The sequence below is a fragment of the Procambarus clarkii genome, chromosome 17, assembly GCF_040958095.1.
Source record: "Procambarus clarkii isolate CNS0578487 chromosome 17, FALCON_Pclarkii_2.0, whole genome shotgun sequence".
Classification (NCBI taxonomy): Eukaryota; Metazoa; Arthropoda; class Malacostraca; order Decapoda; family Cambaridae; genus Procambarus; species Procambarus clarkii.
Genome location: NC_091166.1, coordinates 48583204 through 48611100, shown reverse-complemented (window position 1 = coordinate 48611100; position 27897 = coordinate 48583204). Strand labels below are relative to the sequence as shown.

General features: G+C 41.4%; 1 protein-coding gene across 4 annotated transcripts; it reads right to left on the bottom strand.

The window, feature by feature from the left end:
* Positions 1-1343: 1343 nt before the first annotated feature.
* Alas (5-aminolevulinate synthase) lies at positions 1344-21630 on the bottom strand. 4 transcript variants are annotated; one of them, XM_045734833.2, is made up of 10 exons: positions 21495-21630; positions 16255-16417; positions 14357-14461; positions 12493-12669; positions 12096-12317; positions 9085-9296; positions 7075-7207; positions 4426-4694; positions 3119-3343; positions 1344-2594 (listed from the first exon to the last, which is right to left on the bottom strand). In XM_045734833.2, exons 2-10 carry the CDS (start codon positions 16403-16405, stop codon positions 2484-2486), a joined length of 1605 nt encoding a protein of 534 aa, XP_045590789.1. In that variant the 5' UTR covers positions 16406-16417; positions 21495-21630; the 3' UTR covers positions 1344-2483. The 4 variants fall into 4 exon arrangements, with proteins under 4 accessions (XP_045590789.1, XP_069182093.1, XP_045590788.1 ...); XM_069325992.1 differs by having other exon boundaries at positions 14357-14458; positions 21495-21629; XM_045734832.2 differs by lacking the exon at positions 21495-21630 and adding an exon at positions 19608-19763.
* Positions 21631-27897: the final 6267 nt, after the last annotated feature.

Genomic DNA, 27897 nt, shown 5'->3' with positions numbered 1-27897 from the left:
GTGTGCTTGCCTCCTGCAGTATGTACAGCCTTGCCTGCACAAAGGTAGGTTATCTTGAGATGATTTCGGGGCTTAGTGTCCCCACTGCCCGGTCCTCGACCAGGCCTCCACCCCCAGGAAGTAGCCTGTGATAACTGACTAACTCCCAGGTACCTATTTACTGCTAGGTAACAGGGGGCATCAGGGAGAAAGAAACTGCCCATTGTTTCTCGCCGGTGCTCGGGATAGAACCCGGGACCACAGGATCACCCGTCCAGTATTCTGTCCGCTCTGCCACCGGCTCCCAGGTGTAGTGTGGAAGGACGGTGCAGAGTGCCAACAGCCTGAGCACGAGACAATGTGTAATGGGCAGGCATAGGTTCTTGCAGGGTGGGGGCCCTGTGCAACATTCCTTCCCCCCCCCCCCCTCTCTCTCTCTCTCTTTAGGTAGTTGCATGACCAAGAAGGAATGTGTGGGGTCGTTGCTGCTGTGCAGTTTGAACATGAAGGCTACAGGCACAAGGTGGGACAGGAGTGTGCGGTAGGCCAGGGCCCCTTCAGATCAGGGACTGCAAGACATCTGGCAGCAGCAAGGGGAGGAGTGGCTCAGATGAGTTCCGCCTGCATCACGTACCCCTATGTGAAGGTAGTGTACTTGGTCCACTTAGACTAGTAGGCTCACTGAGTAGAGGGCTGCAGGTATTTGAGGACAGTGCTCACTGTTGCAGGGTGAAATTCCATTGTGTAAATTGTACATTATTGTCAATGGTGTAATAAGATCTTAGGTTGACAACATTAATAATTGTGGGGAAATGTTGTGTATAAGGTTATAATGCTTTGGTACAGTGTTTGCAATAGGTTCATAATGCAGTTGGATTAGTTGCATGTATAGTTAAATGTTGAAAGTAGCAAGATAGTACATATTTACATGTATTGTGCTACAGTTGTATTGATTTGGAGACATGTTATATATAATGCAGGCCCTGTGTTATGGTGTTCAGGGGCCTGACCCTTAACCTAAGTTGCTGATTTGGATATTATTAAACATTGTTAAATTAATTATATGGTGCATTATGGGGATAATTCATACTTGTGAAATGCAGTGTACAGTAATGTTTAACATGTTATGTTGTTGCTTGCCCAGCTTAGTCTTCCATAGTGCCTTCTTTGATAATTACTTTCATAGGCTGCTAAAATAGTTAAAGAAAAATTGTCACAGCATGTCCTCATTTCATGCAATATGGTGATTCCAGGTTGTATTAAAACAAAATTAATAAATGATCACCACATAGGATCATTTCAAATATTATTGTATTTACTAAACACATTTATGTAAATTTAGAGGTTCAATTATAGTATGAATGTCTGGTATATATGTTTATTACATTATTCATGATTGGTTAATTTTGAAGTACTACTGCAGATCAAATACATTTAGCAGCAAGTAATGCAAAGTAACCCACTGCCTATTATAATCATTGAGTATATATTTAAAGACAATCAAACTTACCATTGTTGTACTATACTGAGTTTATGATAAAAAGTCATTTGACTTTGGGATGCTAGTGTATATAAACTTTATCCCATGGAATATTTGAGAACATACTGGTATGCCTGCTTAATAGGGTTCTTTTACTCCTAGGCAGGCTTGACTTGTGAGAGCTTGGTCCATTACTCTGTAGTGTCCCACATGTCTCGCACTTTGAGAGAAAACGACCTAGTTTCTTAAAGATGTCCACAGTTATTCCAGCCATATGTCTTATACTAACCAGGAGGATGTTGAACATCTGTCGACCTCTGACGTTTATGCAGTGTTCTCTGTGTCTATGGCACCCCTGTGCCTCACTGGTTCTAGTCTGCATTTTTTCCATGTCCTTCACTTCAGTATATTATTTTACTGGGTAAATTTGGGATATGTATATTATTTGATATCTTGTGTCATTTCTGGCGAGTACATTTAAAGAGCTTTGAGATGGTCCTAATAATTTAGGTGCTTTATTGCATCTATTTCAATAGAGAACAAAAATGGGAGTACAATCTCTCCTGCTCTGAAGTAAGTACTGAGAAGTACTCAAGTTGGGACAGTACAAGCGATTTGTACAGTACAACAATTGTGATAGGATGGATGACGAGAACTTTCAAATCCAGGGATCCCATAATTTTTTTTTTTTTGTTTTTTTTTTTGGCTAATGCTTTATTGGCTTGTCTATTGTTAAGGGAGCATAACCATTATTCCCAAATACTTTACATGCTGCTTGCCTAATATGGACAAATTTGATATATATATAATTTTTTTTTAACCCTGTATACTTACCTTCAACAAATTTCAGCCACTATTAACATTTTTGTTTATAATCAGCTTTGCATTTAAATATGCTAGCACATTATACTAAAACTAACATTGAATTTTGGAACACTGTATGTACAGCACTATCACATGAAATATATTTTATATATAAGGCTCTGATTTCACAAATGTCACCATCAGGGTTAAGGCAGATTGGTTACAGGCATTCCACCAACAAGGGACAGTATGGCTTGTCACAGTCTGCGTTGCATCGCTCTCGTGCTTCCAATGCATTAAAGAGAAGGGGCTTCTTGCAAAAGGTGCATTCCTGAAATACAAAATATTATTATTTTGGTAATGGCAGCAACTCTACTGAAAATTCTACATGTACTATTGTATTCACTCACATTAGGTTTTTTTTTTATCACTACAGATGCATGAACAGTGTATTATAACCCTAAGATGGATAATGTTTGTGGACAGGTAATTTGAGCCCAATCCTGACACTTTCAGTGCATATGGCTGCAAAAGTACTACATGCAAATTGGTTGTAAGCACTACTAGGGCACAAAGATAATGGCGTAGAATACACTAAAATTACCAGGTACAAAATGGCTGGAAGAACGTATAGACAGCACTTTCAAAGCCCAGCCTCAAAGTGAACTTGTCTACAAGTGCAGGCCTGAACAATTTTTTTTTTAATTCACCAGCTTGCTGATTTAATGTTAAAAAGGGGGAAATACTATTAAATGCACACATGTGAGTATCCACAATATTGTTCTACTATATTTACAATAAATCCAATATCAAATTACCATTAAATTTCATTATACATCAACAAAATGCACTTGCCTCAGGGCAGCTGCTATTCCATAATGGTAATCCGAGATCTTTCCACACAGTTATTAGGTCAGCAACAAAGCAATCTATCATGGCTGGTGTATGCTGGGGCGTAGGAGCTATACGAAGCTTTTCATGGCCTCTGGGTACCGTCGGGTAATTGATAGCTTGCACATAATGACCGTAATTACGAATCAGTTCATCCGATATTTTGGTACACTGTAAAGGGTCTCCAACCTGTAAAAAATACATTTGTAACATTATGTCCACATAATTATTTAACACAACAACAACATGCTGCTAGCAGACATCTGCTGGAAGGCTGCTTATAACTAGTGCCATATAACACTTTCATTACTATACACTACACTAGCTAAATATTTTACTCCATAATTAGGATTTGTATGCAGGCGATGAGTCACAATAACGTGGCTAAACTATGTTGACCAGACCACACGCTAGAAGGTGAAGGGACGACGACGTTTCGGTCCGTCCTGGGCCATTCAAGTCGATTGTGTCAAACAATCGACTTGAGAATGGTCCAGGACGGATCGAAAGGTCCAACCTGGACCATTCTAGGTGTGGTAATCCAAGCACAATATAGTATCATTGTTAACTCTAGCCATAACACCAATTATCAGAATTCTGGTCACTAAATCCTTAATATGATTCGTTTTCCACAACTTCATTTTCTAAAGCAACAAGAAATCCCGTTTCACGTGGGCGGTAGTGGAAAGGGTTACATAGACACAAAGGGTTCAGTCCCTGAGCCCATTATGTACCTATGTAACCCTTTCCACTACTGCCCACAAGATGGGTATGGGGTGCATAATAAATTAACTAAACACAATGCGTACACCAAACAAACTGTCCGTGTGCTGTTACTGTATGGCTGTGAACATTGTAACCAGCAATGATATATGAACCTTGTACTGAATATATTAGTCAGGATCCTGTATGGCACTATCATTACTATATATTCCCAGTTACTTCTTTATTTCATCATCATTAAGTGATGCTGTGGCTGCATGGTAGTCCTGTGAGCTGCTACTCATGGTCAGTTAGTACTGAGGCCTCAGAACCCCAAACCACTTTTAAATTTTAGGTGGTACTTTAAGACATCTCTGATCGTATCGCACAGATAATTACATAGAAAATCCCTGGCTGTGTCATGCAGTTGAAGGATTAGGGACAGTTCAGCCTAATCTATGCAAGTTACTTTTTAGCAAATTATACTTAATTCTTTAACATGTTTTAATTACATAACTGGGCTGCATGACATGCAGAATAATAATTTGCTATTGAGCATGTATACTTACATGAACTGGTATGATATGGGATGGACAATGTTCAATTGGTAAGCCATTTTCCATGAGAGCATTCCGCAGGTAGCGAACCGATTTCTGGTGTTTTGCACGCATCATTCGCCCCTCCTGCCCACTCAGTATGTTAACAGCAGCCAATGCTCCAGAAACAACAGTTGGAGGCAGGGAAGTTGTGAAGATAAAACCAGCAGCATAACTTCTAATCATGTCCACTAGGTATCCATTTCCTGCTATGTAACCTCCAATGTTACCAAAAGCTTTACCTAAAAGATGATACATATATAATGAGAGTGTTGTAATCATATAAGATTTCTCTTTCCATACACAGTGAGACAATTGTCTCGCCCCAACATTTTTAATGTCTTGGTAAATGTCTACAAATTTATTTATAATTAAATTGACCACTTTTTTTTATTACTGTATACCAAAGTCAATACTGTATTGAGCTATAATTTATTATGTATGGTACATACATACATGGTTACATAACTTTATGGTTACATAACTTTAATAATTAATCTAAAAAAAAAAAGCTATGAATGTAATAAAAAGCTTGTTTTGAACTTGTTAAAATGGGGAAAGAAAGGTTTTTATCCATCATAGGAGCCAATCTATTCAACAGCAACTCATCTCTACTGTTCCGAGGGCACAGGAGTGTAACAAGAGATTTTGAACTTTGCACTCAACAGGAAGGTGTACTCAGTCCTACCCTGTTCAATGTGTTTATTGAACTAGGCTTAATCATATTGGTAAACAAAGATCCATGATGACTATGTTGATGACAACATAGTCATCATAAAGAAGAGGCAAGGAATCAACCGGTTCAGACGAGATCCCCTATACCAAATGACCCTACATCCTCCAAAAGTCAATCTGAAGACAGCTCCAGGAGGCTAAAGAACCGCACGACAGAGGCCAAATGCACAAGACTCCAAAAGTCATCACCGACCAAGGCAGCCGAAGAAGCGCACCTTAGCAAGCAGCAGCAGCACCACCAGAAAGAGGCACACACTAAAGGGATTAAAAAGATACCCCCACAACACCAAAGATACCCCCACAACACCAAAGATACCCCCCACTAAGCAAGCATTTAGTCAACAAAAGTGGTGCAAAACCCCCACCGAAAACAAATGACAGTCTGCTAGCAAGGCATAACCAAGTCACGCAGGATTTAAGTACCGAGGGTCTCCTGAGAGGAAGGACACCTCTGGAAAGACTAATCCAGGGAGCCCAAAGCCACTTGGAAATGGGCCCTGGGTGGAGCCCCACCCAACTTGAACCCATAAGGGAAGGGAAATACAAAAACCCAAGTGCCTTGGAACAGCAGACTCCCGCACGGAGGGCAAAACGAGCCCAAGACCTCCAAATAGACTCCCTCAGGGCTGAGCTCTCATCCACATCCATCACCCGGGAAGATGAAGTGGAGTCCGAGGAAAAGGCCTCAAAAGAGGGAGTCAGCTGGAAGGAATCAGAAGCCTCGGCGGGAAAGAGTGGTTCAACTGCTTCTGCACCCGCATTGGAAGGAGCAACTTCCGGAGCCACCCAAGCTTCTTCCTCAACTAAATCCTGCCCCGAGTCCAAAACCCTCAGACGCTTTGGGGCCAGCAGAATGGGGGGGGGGGGGAAGAGATGAGGACAAACACCCCACAGAGAAGGTGCGAATAGAACCACAGTTGAGGTGACCAACACCCCTAAATCCGAAGCCCTGAACACAAAGCGGGGCAGATCCGGAGCATCCAACCAGACACACAACCATACATGTTGCTAAACAATGTGACTGCTGCTTGATACCTCCGAATATCCATCAAGGAATGGGTGATGTGGAGAGCATGAGGGGAACAAGTCCCACATGACTCTGGGTCGAAGGTGTCACCAACACAACAAGCAGCATGGTGGAAGCCAAACAGGTGATCGTCACCCTGAGGCACACGAGACAATCAACCCACAAATTAACTTTTATCATTCACCCTGTAGGGCTCATTCATCCTACAGGAAACCCAGGCACTGGGGCCAGCTGCACTGATAAACCCTGTCAGGACAGGCAACCAAACTACAAGAAACTGCAGAAAAGCCCAGAGGTTAGCAAGGGTGTTCCACTGCACATACCCTAGGCATGCCTAATAAGGTGAAAGCCAGAACTCCCCAGGAGACAAGTGAACAAAGCACCAGCAAACTAGAAGTGAAGCTGGGAAAAAAACCTAGACCCAACAGCAGCAACAACAAGCAAGCAAGCTTGGGAGAAACATAGGTGCACCATTCACTAGCTGAAGAGCTGGCAGTGCCAGCTGCAGTGTGCCCCTACCAGCCAAAAAACACACCCTAATCCAGGGCAAGACAGAAAGCCCAGGACCACCGGCTTACCATAAGGGCGAGGACCACCTCAAGCGTGGAAGCCCCCCCCAATTCCATTCTACATTAAATCTGATTTCCATGTGATCACTGTTAAATGTGCTTGTAAGCTTGAATAATCTACTTAAAGAGCTACTACATAGATGACGTGGGTACCTATTCCCCGATATGAATGATTAGTGTATCAAGACTAGACATTATTAGAAAATATACTGTAACTTCAAAGATAAATACTTAGTTCAACATTACCAAAAGTATGACACATGAAAGGAATTGGATTAAGTATTTTTGTACCTAGAGTTCCTGAGACAATATCAATCTTGTGGTGTAAACCATCTCTGTCTGCTATTCCAGCCCCGCTCTCACCATACAGGCCCACAGCATGCACCTCATCCACATAGGTTATTGCTCCATATTTGTGTGCCACCTGTCGAAAATAACAAATAATTTAATAATTTGGAATTTAAATTATGAAATTCATTATTTAATAGTTACTAAAATGATATTCCAATCAGCAGCAAAGCATTGGTTGCACACTTTGTTTATAGATTAATACACAGCAAAGAGGAACTTGTCCACACAATATTAAAGGAAAACCTCAACTATTAAAATGCATGTCTATAAATATTATTGGAAAGAAGGTAAATCTAAAGGCGTTAAGACAATATAGTTGTCTATTAAATTATTAACAAACATACAGTATCTCTAAATAGATACAGCTTTGTAAGTATATTACCTACAACTTCCTGAGAACAATACCACATATTTTGTTGCAGGAGAAAGATGCAACTTTGCTGTAGAAGGCTAATGTATCATGATTTACAACGAGGTAAGGCAAACAGGCAAGACTGCATTCCTTTAGATTACATACAATGAAGGTAGAAAAAAAAAGCTTACACACATATATGAGAAAACTAATCAAGACGAGACCAAGCGTAGAGTTTATCCCTTTGAGGACCACATTTGGAAAACCTGTCTTCACACCCAGGAATGAATTTCTCAAAAAGTATCAACACAATTGTGTTATACTGACTTCCACAAAACATTAAATATAAACAAAGTTTAAAAATATATGCTATATAACAAATTCTAACTCAAATATTTATAGCAAAATTTTTATTTTTTGGCTACAAATTGTCTCCTGTTGGTTAATTTCTTGAATGGACAACCAAAAGGAAAACAAACCAATTATGGTCACATTCAACCAGACTTCAAAGCGAACCTAACTTAGCAATTAGTTGCACTACAAATATTTGCTCCAATATATATTTATTGGAGACTATGCTTCAGTTCTATTATGATGGTGCCTAGTCACTGTTGTGTCACTCTGGCTCCAGTTTCCTAGTTTTCAAGTGGTGTTTTGCCTTCTTATACACGATTGTGTAGTGGTGTTTTGCCTTCTTATACACGATTGTGTAGTGTGAGCCAAGAGTTCAAGAGTGCTTGGAGCTGCATGTGCTCAGGGCTATCTTCCCTGTGTGCTCTTTGAGTGCTGCCCTTGCATGGTCGGGGTTCTTTTCCTTGGGGTATTCGGATGCTCACTTTAGGGGTTTCTTCGCTTGGAGTCACCTTCGCCCATTCTGATAAGCCAGATGTCTGTGATTGTCTGTCACAGGTTGGGAGTATTTTAGTTGGTGGGGTGAACTGTGGTTCACGTGACTTAATCAGTGCACTGTGGTGGGCCCCCAGTTATTTTCTGTGTGGTGCTATGTTCTCCCTACTTGCTTGCTCTCTGCAATTTGGTCTTGGGGTTTTTGGGCTGTGTTTTCTTTTCTTTCTTTTTCTTTTGTAACTGTGCTTTTTGTGCTGGGGAGGGGGGTTCTTTTTTGCTTAATCAGGCTAATATAATAATAAGATTAAAAAATAAGCTCTCTTCCCTGACATTTTTATGCAAAACAAAACTAAATTCATCTGCCAGTATCCTTACTCCCCCCAACCATGATCACTTTTTCATCAATTTAGTCTCTTTGTCCATGTTAAGATACAGAATCTCTTCTTTCTCCAGTTTGATTAAGCCAGAATACCCTTGTTGGCAAACATCTTTTGTATTCACAAATAATTATCAAAAGAAAAATGCATAAAATAATACTTGATTAAAATGATAATTCCTCGCAAGCAGAGGAAAGGGTCATACTGTTTTGATGTCTCCAGTGTCTATAGGCAGTTTATGAATTGTGCTATACTGGATTCAGTGGTACACAGTTACAGACTTTTATACAATGCTCTGAAGCAAGCAGGTGAATTACCTTGTTATCTTCAGAGAAAATACTGAAGTGGTTTAAGAGAAGTATAGTTATTACTTACATCACATAATTCATTTAATGGGCACACAGCTCCAGTCATAGAATGAACTGTTTCAAAGGCCACAATCTTTGGAGTAGCCACATCAACTGACATAAGCTTTTCTTCAAGATGTTTTGGATCATTATGCCGGAAAATATGTTTTGGAGCACCGGAATTGCGAATTCCCTGAATCATTGAGGCATGGTTTCCTTCATCTGAGAAGATGTGGCAACCTGAAACAAAATTAGTTACAGTGGTTTAAGGAAGAGCCAAATACATATTTTTCTCGAACATAATCCCACTTTACAATACATGGATAAACAAAGTTGTGTGTATGAAATTTAATGCTTTCCCATTGACTTTACATTGTCAAATGTTATATGTATGTGGCAAGACTTTATAATAACAGTGTATATACACAAGTTGTGGATATAAATTAAGAAATGCACATTGACTCCCGAGTTCATATAGCATTGTATAAAGAGCTTCAAATGCAGTAAGTAAAGGTGATCATAAATTTAAATCTGTGTAAATGTTAGCTAATATGCAATTGTATTACAGTAAGGCAAGGGAATGCAGGAGTGCAGTGGAATGAGTGATATTTGTATGGATAAGTATTTTGCTTGTGTTCACAGCTTGTCTATTTTTATTTTGTTGTTAAAACTTAATTTAATTTAAAGTTGCTAGGCTTGCAGACTACAAATAAACCACCTAAAAAGAGAAAGAAAACTAACACCATGTGTGTGCACTTGCATTCAAATGGCAGGTGCACACATGAGTACTTGCCATTTACCTATGTATACACGGCAAGGGCACTCTGCCAAGGCCGAATGGTACTAGATGAAAGTATTAGGTATTGACCAATGATCCAAGAAGAAATAGGACAAAAAGGGTAGCACCACAAAAACTGATACTGTGGACAGACACAGAAGAGAGAGGAAGAGGCAGAAAGCCCACCAAGTTGCTTCAGACCGCCACCTCAAGGAAAAATTCAATTCCAACACTTAAGATGTCCTCCACCCAACTCCCATAGAAGTGGCAGTTCACAAGGCCTAGAAACTCCATATGCAAAAAGTGGAGAGCCTCCAACCATTGAGGTAGGTCATGCTGCCAATCCTGACTAAGTGAAACCTCCGGAGCAGCAGAGGATTGGGACAAAAAGCAAGAAAGGCCAAGAAGCAGGGCTTGATGGACCACAGCCCACAAAGATCTCTATCCTGGTCAATGTGTCAAAAAGCATCTGAACCAGCGTGAATGCAAGACTAGTGACCCTAGTCCAGATGAAATGCAATCCTGAATCAGTGCCATAGACTGGAAGCTGCCAGTTCCATGTGGAGTCATACAAGTCAATTTGTCGACAGCTGAGGGTCTTGAAAAACCAGAGGAAAGAGTTCTTGTCCACCACTCGCACTGTCTCGACTGCAAACAGCACTAAGGACTAAATCCAGAGAAGCCAGAAGTGAGACTTTCTTCCGAGTCAAGCCCCACAGACTCGCTCATTAACAGGTCTCAAAGGGCGGGAACAAGCCATATACACTGCCAGAAGCGAAGCGATTCAAGAGTAGTCCACTTGTAGAGAAGGAGGAAACCCATAACCTCTCAAAACCAGGAATCTCTGGTGTGGGATAGCAAAATGCAAGCTGACCCTAGAGATAACAATGCATGTCACAGTTGGAGTTTAATAGAGTGCTATGGCACATGATGCGAGTGGAATACACAATCATGAAGCATAACTGATAATGATCTAGGGAAAGCCAGAACCACTTGGTTGAAAGCAATAAAATGTTGATGGGCCCCATAGAGGCAACAGGTGTTTAGCCTGTGGCACAAGGTGGAAGAGCGAGAGGGCAGTCTGGTCAGGTGCATCATGGTTAGGGTATTTATCCAACAGTAATGATAATTTGCATTGTTCAATTTGAGGTGCCTAATTTCCTTCAAGGAGTAGCTTGTTCTGCTGTGTCTATGCTTCTGGGATGTTTTCTTCTTCTCAGTTTTGGGTAATCTCTGATCCCCAAGCTCTCCTCACCTCATAGAGTGAGCTAGATTCTTGTCCAGGCTCCCAGTAGGTGATAGATGATTCTTGGAGACCTAGTAACCACCAAGCTATTGTTTAGTGGTTGCCAGAGCTGTGCTTGTAAAACTACAAAGAAAAACTACTCCCAAAAAATCACGTGATAAAATAACCAGTTTCACACTAGCATCCTTCACCTACTAATTAAAATTAGTTTCACAATAGCATCCTTCACCTACTAATTAAAGTTCACTTGCACCTACGTGAAGAAATCTATATCAGTGCTAAGTTCCATTCTTAATCCCTCATTATCTATACATTATTTTTTGCTATAATACTCTAAGGATGCATTTTATTAAAGATAGGGGAACAATACTGCATAGATAAAAGGTTAAAGGTCAACAAAAAATAAACCCAGTCACTATATCTACACTGCACTAAATACAGTATCCACACAGAACCAAAACCCAGTCACTATATCTACACTGCACTAAATATCCACACAGAACCAATCATATAAAGCAGAACTCTACAGCTTCATGAATTAGGCATAAAATGCTCCTAGTGTGCTCTCATGCATAGTTTACACTCAATTCTTACCTCCTCATTCATTCACTCATTATGGTGACCAATCCCAATAGTTTGTCTGTTATTCTACCCACATATTCACTTGAATAAACTTTCTTCACTAGTTTCTCATCCTTAATCTTACTATTTACTAATTTTTTAATATCTATTCATGGAGTGAGTGGGCTGTTCCAAACAACAGCCTGTTGAACCAAGTCATCACAAGTCAAGCCTAGCCCCAGACCGGGCTCAAGGAATAGACTCCCGAACCCTCTCCAGGTACACTCCAGGTACTCTATTCATGACACTACAACTCCTCCTACTAAGAGTTCCATAACAAAACCAGACAGCACTCATTATGCACATCAACTATGTTTCATTACACAAACTTTGATTTATATTGAATATACATGAAATAACACTGACAAGACAACAGCAACAATTATTCTAGTACCTGGCAAAGCCTTGGCTAAAGTATATAACGTGGAGTCATTTGCAACATAGCAAGAGGTAAAGAGCAGTGCAGCATCCTTTTGATGGATTGATGCCAGCTTGGCTTCTAAGGATTCATGAAGGACCGTGTTGCCAGAAATATTCCTGGTTCCTCCAGCTCCAGCCCCATGCTTGTCTAAGGATGCTCTCACAGCAGCCCGCACTCCCTCATGGCGAGACATCCCTGTAAAGTGACGGAGTACTCTTGTGATATTGACAAAGACAATATGCTCACTTGTAGAAATTGTAAAAGTAATTAATTAATGCACTTTAATGTAGAAATTGCAATGTTGCCATGACATGATTACATTATGTTTAAAATGCAATGTACATCAATTCTGATAATTAAGTTGACATACCTAAATAATCATTGGAACACCATACAGTGATGTCTTTCTCTCCCCATGAATACTCCTTAGCTCGGGGGAATTCACTAGCACTGCGGGCAACCTTCTTGAACACACGGTAGGAATGGTCAGCCTTTTTCTGTGCAATTTGCTCTTGGAAAAATTCATTGTATGGGAATAGGCTCAATTCTGAAAATGCAACATAAGAAAGCTGTGTTTAGTAGAGGACAAGTTAAATGAACAAGATGAAAACAAAATTAATAAAGGACAAAAAAATATTAAAAAACACCCCTTTTACAATAAAATTTGCATAGAATGAAATGAAAAACTGTTTTTTGGTGGTTCCTTGTTCCTAGCCAAATTAGTTCTCTGGTGTGGTATGTGTTGCAAAGCCACACGTGTCACACTAGGCCCTCGTGAGTCACTAAAAGCCTACTGGAGACCAGAGGCCAAAATTTGATCCTCTCATAGATGCACACACACAAAGCAGAGGATGCTAGATCACTAACAAGAACATAAGCTACAAGGACGGTAGAACATAACAAAAGACAATAGCAAGGTAAATCTGAAACACACTGACAGAGGACACACTCCTGAAATGGTTTGATAAATGGGTGAAAGAATTTACCTCTGTAAAATGCAAAGTTATGAGGATTGGAACAGTGTGTGAAGACCAGTACAGCAGTACAGGAAGAAGGGAAGAGAGATTCTTCAATCAGGAAAAGAGAAAGTCCTGGGAGTGGTACATAACCCCAAATCTGATGCCAAAAGCCCACATTAGCCAAATAACAACAGCTGCATATGGTATACTGGCCAATGTCTATGTATCTTTCAGAAACTTAGACAAGAAAGCCCCCCTGTATACAGTAAAGGTGAGACTCATTTGAATATGCATCCCTTAGCATGGAACATTTTACAAGTACAAGGAAAAACTAGAAAAGGTCCAAAGATATGCAACAAGATTCTTTCCCGAGCTGAAGGGATTAAGCAATGACCCTCAAAATCGCACAAAGCAAAAGCAGGCTCAGTTATACTATATCCATAGTATAACTGAGCCTGTGGGTTTTTTCAGGGCCTGAAGAGTGAATGAGCCCTGCAGGAGGAAGGGAGGGAACTCACCATGCCATTACAACATTAATGAGCCCTGCAAGAAGCCCAGGAACTTGGAATGCTACACGAGTAATTCCTAAATAGTACAGGCAACCCTGGCTACCCAAAGCCAAGAAGACAGCAAGGGGGGTTCAACCACACATACCCTAGGCTAAGCCTAATAAGTTGAAAAATAAGAACCTCCACAAGCCCAAAAGGGCAAAGTGACAACACAACTTAGTGTTGTCACAACACGCCGCCCACCTGCCTGACTGCCCTGCTACCCGCCTGCCTGCCTACCTACCCATCCACTTTGCCACCCACTGTTGTCTACAATCTCTCTGCCTGACACCCACATGCCAACCACGATTATACACGTTCCATTACTGAAAGATTTTCTTTCTTGTTTGCTTTAATATAAACTTTGATAAATTTTTGCTAACTAAGCTATCTATTTGAAAGCATACCATAAGCTTTCTTATCAGGGACAGCCTGAGAAGCTAAAAAGGGATATTTGGCCTTCTCTTTGGTTTACCTTCAAATCCAGCAGGGCCTGTGAAAGGCCAATTCATGTAAATAAATAATACATAACTGAAATAATGAAAACTTCTTGAAAAATTATACACCGTTTGTCATCCATACAATGCAACTATCCACAAAATATGAATAATATTGCACCTGAAAAGCAATCACCTACAGTATCACTGAATAAATGTATGACAAAGTTTATTTATAAATACACTAAACCTATAATGAAGATAAAACAAAATCATAAAAAGTTCTTTACCTTGTTCCCTAGCAGAAAGATCAATGACATCCTCTTGCACTTCTCGGCTAGCTTGCTTCACCAAATTCTTGCCGTTCAAAAAGGGGCACTTCTTCTCTCCTTCTGCTAAGAAAAACCGCAATCAGATCCAAAAATTTTGAATATCAATTATAATATTATAATTGGATACTATATAATAAAATAAATGCCATATTAAGAACATCATACTGTACAGTACAGTACTATGAACACTACAACAAGGTCAACATAACATGAACATCATACCTAAAGAACACCAAATATAAAACACTATGGCAAAGAACAACAGACCACCGTGAAGAACATCATATCATTTACACCACATTTACTTCGTTACTAGTGGAGTACCAAAGGGTTCAGTTGTTGCACCATTAATGGTCATCGTCTACATAAACGATCTACCAGAAGGAATACAGAATTATATGAACATGTTTGTGGACGAGACTAAGATACTGGGGATGATGGGAGATGCCGATGATAGTCATGCCCTTCAAATTGATCTAGATAAAATAAGTGCTTTGAGCGTCAAGTGGCCAATGGAATTAAATTTGAATAAATGCCATGCTATAGAATGTGTAATCAGAGAAAATAGACCACTCACAACTTACAAATTTTGTGGAAAGGAGTTGAAGAACTCTAATAAAGAACAAGACCTAGGAGTGGTTTTGAATAGTAAACTTTACCAATAAAGAACATTGTGAGAGGAGTGTATGCGTCACTTTCCAACTTCAGACTTTCATTTAATTATATGGATGGTGAAATAGTAAAGAAACTGTTCATGACTTTAGTGAGATAAAAATTGGAATATGCAGCAGTTGTATGGTGCCCATATCTCAAGAAGCACATAAATAAACTGGAAAAGGTGCAAAGGCATACCACAAAATGGCTTCTGGAACTGAAAAAATGAGTTATGAGGAGAGACTAAAGGCCTTAAACATGCCAAAACTAGAAGATTGAAGAAAAAGTGGCGATACGATCATCACTTACAAAATATTAACAGAAATCAACTAAATTGACAAAGAGGAATTCCTGAAACCAGCAACTTCATGAACAAGAGGACAAAGATTCAAGCTAAGAGGACAAAGATTCAAGCTAAGGAAACAAAGGTGTCGAAAAAATATTAGAAAGTTTTCTTTTGCAAACAGTGTGGTAGACGGTTGGAACAAGCTAAGCGAGGTGGTGGTGGAGGCCAAAACCATCAGTGGTTTCAAAGGGTTATACGACAGAGTACTGGGAAGACGGGACACCATGAGCTTAGTGGTGTCCTGTAACTATACTACCATTATGAAGAAGAACATATTATAAATAGCATGGTACTGTTGCCCTTGCGTTGTCAGAATTATCTTTCCTGGGGCGTTCAGGAATCACTCCCCTTTAGAGGGCTTCCTCGCTTTGGGCTGTCCTCGCACTTGGGGTGTCCGTCTTGCCCTGGGTTGGGGGGGTGTTTGTTGCTTGAGGGGGAGGGACACTGAGGCTGGCACAGCCTGCATTCTGGATTTCACTTCCCAATGGCATGTACAGGAAGTCCGTTAGGCCTATTGGTTGTCTTCCCTTGTCAATGACTGACCCATTCCCCAGGATTTGACTCGCAACAGCCAATTTATTGCCAGATACCTACTTACTAAATCTAGGTGAACAGAAGCTGTAGGCATAAGAAAACGTGCCCAATAGTCTTTCCCTATCCAGGTACTGTACTAAAACATAATCAATCTAGTATAAGTTAACAATGTTAAACACAAGGAAACATCAATGGGTCACTAACATTAAGTGTTACAACAACTAAGATGTGAAATGTTTTGAGAGTGCTAGAGATAGTGAGGGAGTGTTAGGAGGAATTAAAGAGAGGGAAGGTGGTGAAGGAAAAGGCATGGGATACTAACCAGGGTCCTTGTTGGAGGAGAGGGAGTTGAATGCTCGGGTAGAGGTCATAGAACTGATGACAGGGCACATCTCCCCATACTGGCGTACCAATGCCGAGCTGTAGTGACGTACAAACTGTGCCGACAGGCGTGACATGAATGGGCACGGCATTCTTCTCACTCTCTGTAACATACAATATCTTTGTTTATACGAGACTATTTTTCCTTCCCATTTTGTATATATAAATTAGGAATGCTGATATGCTTTGACTAACCTGATATTCCTTAATTAATGCTGCCCAAGGTGCAGTTATATACAGTATATCAATTATAATACTGTATTATATAGGGTGTCCCGGAATTAGCTACCTATTTCTATGAAATTGAACCAATTTTTAAAAACTATTGTTTATTGATGTTTAAAGTCATAAATGTGAAGCATAAATTTCTAAACCATTTCATGTTTTTTTTCAGAACCCGTACATGAAGACGTAGGAAGAGGACGCCCAAGGACAAAGTGACAGTACTGAAGGAGTATGACAATTGTTCGAGAATGAACCAACGATGTCAGTTAGGGAAGTTAGTTAAAGGCTCAACATATCCAGAACAGCGGTTCAAAGAATCTTGTATTCAAAGCTTAATGAAATATGCAGAGATAGAGACGGATTACATGTTTAAAATTCTCAATAAAGATTTGACTTATGATACATAAATCTACAGTATCTGTTTTTACTTGAGTTTATCCAAGAGCCACTACCCAGTGGGCACAGTTGGTTGCAAAAGACCAATGCAATATACTGAATTTTGCTGAAATGTGATGTATTTCTAAATAAATAAAAAATCAGTCAATAATATTGTTGAAAAAAACAAATAATGCATATGATAATAGCATTTAACAATGAAAATGCTTGGATATATTGAAATTTGGTAATGAATTCCAACCCAGGAATTGCCGGTGACGTATAACTGTACTGTGTCCTCTTTAGAAAAGGATATGATACAAACATTTTTTATTAACATTACAGACATGGGTGGTGAATTCTAGCAAAACAAAATTCTACAAAACAATTTATTAGCCTCTCTCTCTCCAGCCTTGGTAAGCCTCTCTCACTCTCTCTCTCTCTCTCCAGCCTTGGTAAGCCTCTCACTCTCTCTCTCTCTCTCTCTCCAGCCTTGGTAAGCCTCTCACTCTCTCTCTCTCTCTCTCTCTCTCTCTCCAGCCTTGGTAAGCCTCTCACTCTCTCTCTCTCCAGCCTTGGTAAGCCTCTCTCTCTCCAGCCTTGGTAAGCCTCTCTCTCCAGCCTTGGTAAGCCTCATCGAGAAGTAGCAGGCTTCATTAAGCCCTGTTCGTCCTCATCGAGCTGGTCCTTTTAATGTTTCATGAATAGAAAGATACAGTTATGAGCGCTGTTCTCTCAGGTAAAGTCATATTAGAGACAAGACGAGTAGTAAGAAGCAAGGAAGAACGGGGTGAGCGAGATATCCTCGCCTACAGGTGACGGTAGACGCACATAGCATTTTGTATAAAGTATTACCTTCACCTTTATTATTAACGTAAAAGGTCACATTATATATATATATATATATACTGTATATATTTCTCTTTTGATTGTGTTTAAGCCAAATGGATAAGGAGTTTTGTTTTCCTTAGTTGTTACTTAGCATTTTGTGTAAAATTAAAGTCTTTTTTGTTATATTAAATGTTTCAAGTTTTTATTCCTCTTGTTTTTTTGCCCGCAATTGACAAACAGTAAATGGACCCAGCAGTTTTATTTTACTTTATTTTCTCTTTTTTTTTTATTAATGTGAGATTGGTGCAACACCTGCCAGAATAGTTACTACTCTATTCCAGATCACGTCACACACTTTAAACAATTTCAGTTGTAGATACTGTAATTTGGACAATATGGAGGAGGAGGATTTACCAACAACATTACGTAAGTCATTTCCTTATACACTTCAGTGTATTATACATTTAGATATTGAAACAGTATATTATTCTTTGACAGTATTAATATGGATAATGAAAAACTATTACTGTATTACCATATTTTAAACCGATTTTTACTATACAGTATAATGTAAATTGAATACTATGGATATAGCAGTAATAAATGGGGACCAGCTGGCCCCGAGCACAGGACCAGCTGGCCCCGAGCACAGGACCAGCTGGCCCCGAGCACAGGACCAGCTGGCCCCGAGCACAGGACCAGCTGGCCCCGAGCACAGGACCAGCTGGCCCCGAGCACAGGACCAGCTGGCCCCGAGCACTGTAACAGCTGGCCCCGAGCACTGTAACAGCTGGCCCCGAGCACTGTAACAGCTGGCCCCCGAGCACAGGACCAGCTGGCCCCGAGCACAGGACCAGCTGGTACGAGCACTGTAACAGCTGGCCCCGAGCACTGTAACAGCTGGACCCGAGCACTGGACCAGCTGGTACGAGCACTGAAACAGCTGGCCCCGAGCACTGTAACAGCTGGACCCGAGCACTGGACCAGCTGGACCCGAGCACTGTAACAGCTGGACCCGAGCACTGTAACAGCCGGCCCCGAGCTCTGTAACAGCTGGACCCGAGCACTGTAACAGCTGGCCCCGAGCACTGTAACAGCTGGCCCCCGAGCACAGGACCAGCTGGCCCCGAGCACAGGACCAGCTGGTACGAGCACTGTAACAGCTGGCCCCGAGCACTGTAACAGCTGGCCCCGAGCACTGGACCAGCTGGTACGAGCACTGAAACAGCTGGCCCCGAGCACTGTAACAGCTGGACCCGAGCACTGGACCAGCTGGACCCGAGCACTGTAACAGCTGGACCCGAGCACTGTAACAGCTGGCCCCGAGCTCTGTAACAGCTGGACCCGAGCACTGTAACAGCTGGCCCCGAGCACTGTAACAGCTGGCCCCGAGCACTGTAACAGCTGGCCCCGAGCACTGTAACAGCTGGCCCCGAACACTGGACCAGCTGGCCCCGGGCACTGTAACAGCTGGCCCCGAGCACTGGACCAGCTGGACCCGAGCACTGGACCAGCTGGCCCCGAGCACTGTAACAGCTGGCCCCCGAGCACTGTAACAGCTGGCCCCCGAGCACTGTAACAGCTGGCCCCGAGCACTGTAACAGCTGGCCCCGAGCACTGTAACAGCTGGCCCCCGAGCACAGGACCAGCTGGCCCCGAGCACTGTAACAGCTGGACCCGAGCACTGGACCAGCTGGACCCGAGCACTGGAACGCCACTCACGTCATCCCAAGTTCATGAATGCTGGCAACTCTGCCTTGAGCTCTGGTGTCCACTCTCACACTTTCTAATGTGAAGGTAGATAAATATTTACCGAGACCTGTACGACACGTCTCTCTGACGGCTGAAAGAGTGTCTACTTACATGTGTGGGTAAGGTAAGAGTAGTAGTGAGTGAGACGGCGTGATGCTGGAGCAGCCGTAGTTATCCCCTCGGTGTCAGCAGTGGCACTGAGCCCAACACTGCCAGCTACACACTCACTCTCACTTCTAAAAGTCTTCAACTCACCCACAACAAAAGTTATTCCACCCTTTTTTTCGCCTCAAAATACTTAATTATATTTATATTTAACTCGTGTCTTTTTAAATGCAAACTTATATTAGTGTATTTTTTTAATATAAGCTTAAGAAGCTGTATAATTATACTTTTTTTATGAATTGCATACATGGAAGCTGGAGGGTTAGCGATGACGCAAGTTGTCCAATAAGCTCACCCTATTGGCTGCTCAGACGCCCGCCAGGTCGACGTCATCCACACGCCACGCCCACACATTCATTGTAATTCTTGAGATGTTTATTTATTTATTTATTTACTTATTTATATACAAGAAGGTACATTGGGGGTTAAAGAGTACACAGTAATGATGAGGAGTTTACATTCTTGTAAAGCCACTAGCATCCATAGCGTTTTGGGAAAGTCCTTAATCTAACAGATAATTTTAAGTAGATAATTTCCAGTAAAATTGACAAAAAATGATGAATGAACAAATAATTCTTCGTTACATCCGAGATTTCGATTAAATAAGAAAACTAATGTCGGTAGTTATGGTGAAATGGGATTAGCCCAATTATTCCAAGTACCAAGAGGTACTTGAAATAAAAATAGAGAAAATAACCCTGGTTATTATTCTAATATACTGTAAAATACGATTATGTTACGTTGTTTGAATCAATTCAATTTCTTTCTTTATTATGCACCTCATACCCATCCCGTGGGCGGTGGTGTAAAGGGTTACAGAAGCACATAATCGGGTTAGGAACTGAACCCTCTAGTTCGTTTAGCTAAGCAAATAACAATCTTTCGACGCTAGTTACACAATCATTAATGTTATATATACATGTATACATACTCATACATACATGTACATATATATACATACACATACATATTTAATCACCTACACAAATACACACATCAGTAATCTTTTGTATCACAAGTGATTCAACAAGAGGCTCACAACAGTCACTATACAAGGCACTTTACATCTATAGTGGGTCACACAGTTACTAGTCTTGCTGCACACCCACCCAACTGGGCGGCAGCTTTACAGTCATGTGCATGCATTACCTACAGTAAGCCAATTTTGGATACTTCGCTAAGATTTCGGGCAGCACATCATTATGAATGAAGTACTTAAACATTTCTTGGACTCCATCGATGGTGTTATCTCTAAATTTCGCGATTTTTTCACATTCCATTATATAATGACGCAAAGTATGCGAATTGTTCTGCTGACAGAGTTTACATTTAGTCAAATCTACATCAGCAGATGTTACAAACTCCCAGAGATACTTGTAGCTCTGCTAACCTTATTGGATGACCCATAGACGTGCGGTACTTCCTGCATAATAGAATGATGATAGATGGAGGAACTGGTGTGAATTTCACTTTGCCTCAAGTGTCCGCTTTTTTTTCTTTACAGGGATATTACTGGCCCTAAGCCTCTGGCTGGCAAACTAAGTGTTGCTTGTTTCTGTTTTACTTAGGCAGGGTATGAGTATTTAGCTTCTAGATGTAATTACTTAATGACTGTATGTTGGTAATCTGAACCCAGAGGATTGATAGGTTCAATATCTTTGAACCTGAATGCACACGGGAGATGACAATGGGGGAGGCGAGTGATACAGACAGATGTCAACGTTTATTTAGGACAAAATTATGATATTCATCAAGCTCTAAGTCCCTACCTTAACACTGGCAAATGTTAAGTAAATTTGTACGTGGATTAATATCCGACATCAGCCACATTACCTTCTGGATACTGCTCTTCGGCCCGGGTGGATTCACTGCCTCTCCCTACGGCCGCGTGATGACCTGCGGTCCAGTCTGATGCCTGGCACCCAACATTCTAATCTTATGTCTCCCTCACACGGGATATATATATACACCGAAAACTCCACCAACTGCTGTCAGCTGGTGATTTTCGTTGGTTAAAACTACAAACATTGATAGCTTGTAAGGGGTGCTCTGCTCCGCATCACCCTCCAAGAATTTTCATTAAGACTTGTTTGACAAGTGCTTATGAGGATTGATCTTGTAACTAAACGGGCGAGCGCTTACCACTTCATGTGCAAAAACACTTCAGGAATTTCTGCATTAAATGATTGACAACTATCGTACAAGACACTCAGGCCACAAGGAGGGAGGAGATTAATTATGGAAGGGGAAAGAATGTTCGATCCAGACTGTTAACACAGTCGCAACCCCTCGCTTCTGCAGATGGTTGATCTCTGATCTCTGGTCTAGCAGGAGGGAGACTCCTGTAGGGGTTACAATAGCATCAAGGGCATTAGTGAGTATTGAGTGCATTTCACTCACAGGATGGGGTTTGAGGTGCCCCTCCATTTACAGGATGGTTATGGGTGCACCTTCACTCACAGGATGAGTATGGGGGTACACGATGAAACACTAAAAGAAACCACAAACATTGTAGAAACCTTTGTTTTCCCGAAATAATCTTAATGTCTGGTTCTAGCACGTTTTTGACTCCTAGTCCGCATTACTTACACAAAATACTGTAATATATATGTTTTGTGTATCACGCCATCACCACAAACTTTAGCTTGACCCATTGTTTATCTGGCAAGTGGAAACCATGGATGAGTTAGCACTCAAGTAAAGCTTCCACTGAGGATGGATATATTACGAACTTGACAAAAACATTAAACTCTTAGACCTTTATAAAATATGAAGAAGAACCACAAGTCGTGTAAGAGAAGTCTCGCGTGTTGCCACAAACACAAATAGAGCGTATGTTTACACTGGCCTTAGAAGTTACAACGGAAAATCCTTTCATCCCTCAAAATTATTGTTTCAAGGATGGTCCTGGCTCATATAAATCTCTGATAAACTATCTTGAACCAGTCTTAGTCTTAAATAGCAGCAAAGGTGCCTCTCAAGCACTGGAAAAATTACAAGATGAAGCACTCATAATTGTTTTAAGTGCCCATTAAACGTGTAAAAACGTGTAATTGCATAAAGAACAATATGCATCTGACATTGAAGAACTAGGTATGCCTAGCATTGAAGAACTAGGTATGCCTATAGTCCGAAATTACTTTAATGTTGGACCACCGCTGTGTGCAACTAGGCTAGGACCGGCGTGCAAGACGCTCACAAGTGGTATCAACAACATAAAATGCCTAGACCATTTGCAAAAGATATTTGAAGAGATCTTGCCAGATATATTATAAGTCGTGTCAGATCTCGACCTGATAGTGGCGGGAAATTCAGAGTAATCGGTTCATCAAAAGAATTTGTTTCTTCCTCGTATTTGCAAACTTGCCGTGTCGGTCCCACAAAAGGATCCTCCGCTTATATTATCCCTGTCAAAACATATTCTTCGTGGGTATGCCTAACAATCAAGACAAAGTAATGGAGGGAAGCAAGCCGGGGCGTGTAATTGAGGCCAAAACAGTGACAAGGTAATCATCACAACACACACTGGAGCTGGTGCTTATTGTTTCCCCGTTTCGGGTAGGAGGAAGCCTGTTAGCCTCATCCAGGTCCCACTAGGGTGCGCCTACGGCTAGGCACACTGATGATCTTTCCCAGAATGCCACCCCACAACAACTGACTAAATCCCGGGTGCCTATTTACTGCTAGATGAACAGAAGCATCAGGTAAAAAGAAACGTTACCAAAACGTGTCTGTCTTGCCGGGGGAATCGAACTTTTCGGTTGAGAGTGGATTGTGCACAGCACTGCGCAAGAGAGCCCTTGACATGATTCAGCGAGCTATCATTGTAAGTCGATCATTGATCCAAGCCTGCCTGCACGCGTAATACACTCAACATCCCTGGAGTAACATTATTGATACGATTATCCTCACACACACCAGTGGTAAACTGATATTATATTAGCTAAATACAGAGGAACGTATGACTGTCACAGAGGAAGGTATGAGTGTCACAGAGGAAGGTATGGATGTAGTTAAAGGCTCCAGAAGTGTCAGCGGGCCAGGAAAGGGACTTGAAGTGGAGCCTAATATACTATTCCTTACACTGAGACGTGGAAATACAAAAACTGTCAAGCGGTGCTTGTTCACCTAAGTGGTGTTCATTACAACCTTGAGAAATCAATACTTTACCCCACCGTGTCGGCGCCGGTGGTATTTCTAAACTTGGCTATCATCTATTTAACGTTGGGGTGTAGCATATTGATCAGTACTGTGGGTAAAGCAGGTCACCAGGTAGAGTTACAAGCACAATATTGATCGACACTGGTCACAACAGGTCGCCAAGTTATATAATACATGACGGCCCATGTATTATGTGTATTGGTTATATACATGACGGCCCATGTATTATGTCACGTTGGTTATATTCATGACAGAGCAACCAATCTATAAAGTGGAATCCATATTAAGCAAACTTCTGAGATGGAAATGAAAGGGTGAACGAAGGCGTTGTACAAGAGAGACATCTGGTGACCAGACCACACACTAGAAGGTGAAGGGACGACGACGTTTCGGTCCGTCCTGGACCATTCTCACAATCGACTTGAGAATGGTCCAGGACGGACCGAAACGTCGTCGTCCCTTCACTATAGTGTGTGGTCTGGTCAACATACTTTAGCCACGTTATTGTGACTCATCGCCTGCAGGCATCTGGTGGTAAGAATCCAGGGGCCAGGGGAACTTTATACTATAATGTACACAACACACACATGTTCGTTTTGAATTCCTCTGCATGACAGCGAGCAAAATATGGATTCAAATAACACACCAGTAAACCATTCAGGAATTAAACTTTGATTCAAAAGACTAACTCGTGTTAAAAAGACCTTCAATTGAACCATCCAGAGAACAATAACAATTTAAAAACTACTGTGATTCAGATAATTAACGTGTCAAGGCTTTCTTCCTAAGCTGTAATAACACTAAATTACTGACGTGTATAAGATCCATCCACTGACAACTTTCCATCCATCAAGGATACCTATTACAAATACATTGGCCAACTAAGAAGCCTACGATTTCAGATTCATGTATCTATTATGCACCCCATACCTCCCGTGGGCGGTGGTGGAGAAGGTTACAGAGGCACATAATGGGTTCTAAAGATATCTATATCTAAACCTCACACATGGGTGTGTGCGCGCGTGCCTTGATGTACTCATCTTGATGTTCTTGTAGAGTTTACATCGTCAGAAAGTGAAGAAACGACGACGTTTCAGTCCGGTTGAAACGTTTTTCTTATCATATTTACATGTACAAATAAGTACCAAGTTAACTTTAACTACCTCTTCATCTAACTTATCATCAACTACTACTGAACAAGTACATCCTAATATCTCAGACTCACCTGTAGCTCGTAGTTTCCATCAATGTCGTTTCGTTCTGCCGTTCGTTCATTTGATCAATGCTTCTTTATACTATTTTTTGCAAATTCTCCTCACAATCCTTCATGTCGTTGTCATGACTCCCTATTCTCGCTCTCCATTGTGGGGAAATCCAGCTCTCTGACTCGTCCCACGCTGCTCAGCACACCCAGCTCAGGAACAAGCCTCACAGCTCAGGTCCCCCAGGTCAGGAACGATGCTCACAGCTCAGGTTACCCAGCTCAGGAACTATCCTCACAGCTCAGCTCAGGAACTATCCTCACAGCTCAGCTCAGGAACTATCCTCACAGCTCAGCTCAGGAACGATCCTTGTTGCAAATCTCTGGATATTTTTTAATTTTGCCTTTTGACTTTGACTCCTGGAATAAACACGAGGTAGGGCAAAGTGACTAAAATAAACAGCATTAAGTGGAAAATTCTGACAGCTTCTACCCGCAGCCCAATCACTGCCAGGCCTCCTGGTTGATGGACTGGTCAACCAGGCTGTTAGATGCGGCTGCTCGCAGCCTGACGTATGAATCACAGCCTGGTTGATCAGGTATCCTTTGGAGGTAATCAAGTTCTCTCTTGAACACTGCGAGGGGTCTGCCAGTTATGCCCCTTATGTGTAGTGGAAGCGTGTTGAACAGTCTCGGGCCTCTGATGTTGATAGTTCTCTCTTGAACACTGCGAGGGGTCTGCCAGTTATGCCCCTTATGTGTAGTGGAAGCGTGTTGAACAGTCTCGGGCCTCTGATGTTGATAGTTCTCTCTTGAACACTGCGAGGGGTCTGCCAGTTATGCCCCTTATGTGTAGTGGAAGCGTGTTGAACAGTCTCGGGCCTCTGATGTTGATAGAATTCGTTACATCAATACATGTTCCCAAGAGATTCCACATACTACAAAGGATAATCAGCAACAACGTTATTTACCACTGCAACATATTCCCCGATTGATTGATGAAGATTAAGCCACCCAAAAGGTGGCACGGGCATGAATAGCCCGTAAATGGTGGCCCTTTTGAGCCATTACCAGTATCAAGAGCTAATACTGTAGATCTGTGGAGGTGTGACTGCACCCTGCGTGACGGGAGATGTCTCCTCCGTCCAGTATTCCCCGGCATTCCACAATTACTAATATCCAAGACAAGCCAAGCAGTCCCCCCTACAACCAAGCCACAGCAGCCTGTGGCTGGAAACAGTGTCAGGTGGACAGGAATACAAGGCCAGCGGATCACACCAGCCACCAGTCTCATGCTATGTAGTTAAGAATAACAACACCGGATATACGGACAAGTTACAGCCCCGCTCCTGTGCCAGGAAAGTCCAAGACGGGCTCACCGCAGCCCGTGCTTCTTGGAACTTTTTGTTCCGCGGAGCTGAATGTAAAACAACAGCAACAACGGATTGTGACGAACCGCCTAATTGATGATTGATTTAGATTAAGCCACCCAAAAGGTGGCACGGGCATGAATAGCCCGTAAGTGGTGGCCCTTTTGAGCCATTACCAGTATCAATAGATGATACTGGAGATCTGTGGAGGTGCGACTGCACCCTACGTGACGGGAGGTGTCTCCCGTCGAACCGCCTAACTAGACGCCGCTGATTTATTGATAAAGATTAAGCCACCCAAGAGGTGACACGGGCATGAATAGCCCGTAAAGGATCAGACGCCACCATTGACCCTACCACTATATACCAGCGCAGAACTTTAGCACACCACGGCTCACACTCTCACAACCCCCACCTACAATTCATCATTAACCTCTCTAACCAAGTTATATATCAAATTTATAATTTGTATTGCAGTTATATGTTTATATAATGCAACAATGATCATAAAAACACTGATCCAAGTATGCAGAAAAACCACATGTGAAAAATAGAGAATGCTGAACGCGTTTTCGGCTAATTCGCCTTCATCAAAGCAAAGTAGAATGAACTCTTTATTCTACTTTGCTCTTATGAAGGCGAATTAGCAGAAAACGCGTTAAGCATTCTCTATTTTTCACATGTGGTTTTTTCTGCATGTTTATATAATATTTAGCTACAATGAACCTTTTCATTTTACCTGATATGTTGGATTAAGGATCTGCCCAAAACGCTATGCTTGACTTTACAAGAATATAAAAGTACCCATCTTATGTAATCCCATCAACCCATTGTACCTTCTTGTAAATAAAACTATTATTATATTATTTTTGTTATATTTAGTACATACTGTGCGTTTGTTTTCACGAAAACTAACGTTTCCAAAAGCAATGTTTAATAATAATAATAATAATAATAATAATAATAATAATAATAATAATAATAATGTTTATTCGGGTAAAAGTACATACATTCAAAATAAGTTACAAAAATAATGTTGGATTTCTAGATAGAGCTAGTACACACTATGCCTAATTAACTATATAAAAATGCATATTAGCCTTAAAATATGACCAGTAGTAGACATTTTTAAAACTCGAATTCAATAAAGGACAACGAATAGTATATTTAGGCAGAACGATGGAAGAACAAGGTGCACAGAAGCAGGCGACGCAATAGCCTAAGCAGGCAAGCCTGAAGCTTACCAGCATGGGAGAAAGGTAAGCTTCATCCAACAGTTTGCCAACGATATACCAGGTAGAGGTCCTGTTAATACTCACAGGTCATTAGCCACACGGCGGTAATTATGGCTAGGCTTTGGATGACTCACTCTGATCAGGCATTGCCGGCGATAGCCATGATATCTCAAGTTAATAATAGTGCTCATATTACTTGATAACTCACATAAGACCATCGGGGTAACTAACAACAAGAGTGACAGCAACATCCCTTACCAGACACGACT

Bases quoted from the DNA above. Each gene is read 5' to 3' on its own strand.
- Alas (XM_045734833.2), bottom strand. From the start codon at position 16,405: ATGCCGTGCCCATTCATGTCACGCCTGTCGGCACAGTTTGTACGTCAC. The intron at 14,462-16,254 runs GTTAGTATCCCA...GGTTTTTCTTAG, and splicing joins CTCCTCCAACAAGGACCCTG to CAGAAGGAGAGAAGAAGTGC. The intron at 12,318-12,492 runs GTATGTCAACTT...GTCACTTTACAG, and splicing joins GTGTTCCAATGATTATTTAG to GGATGTCTCGCCATGAGGGA.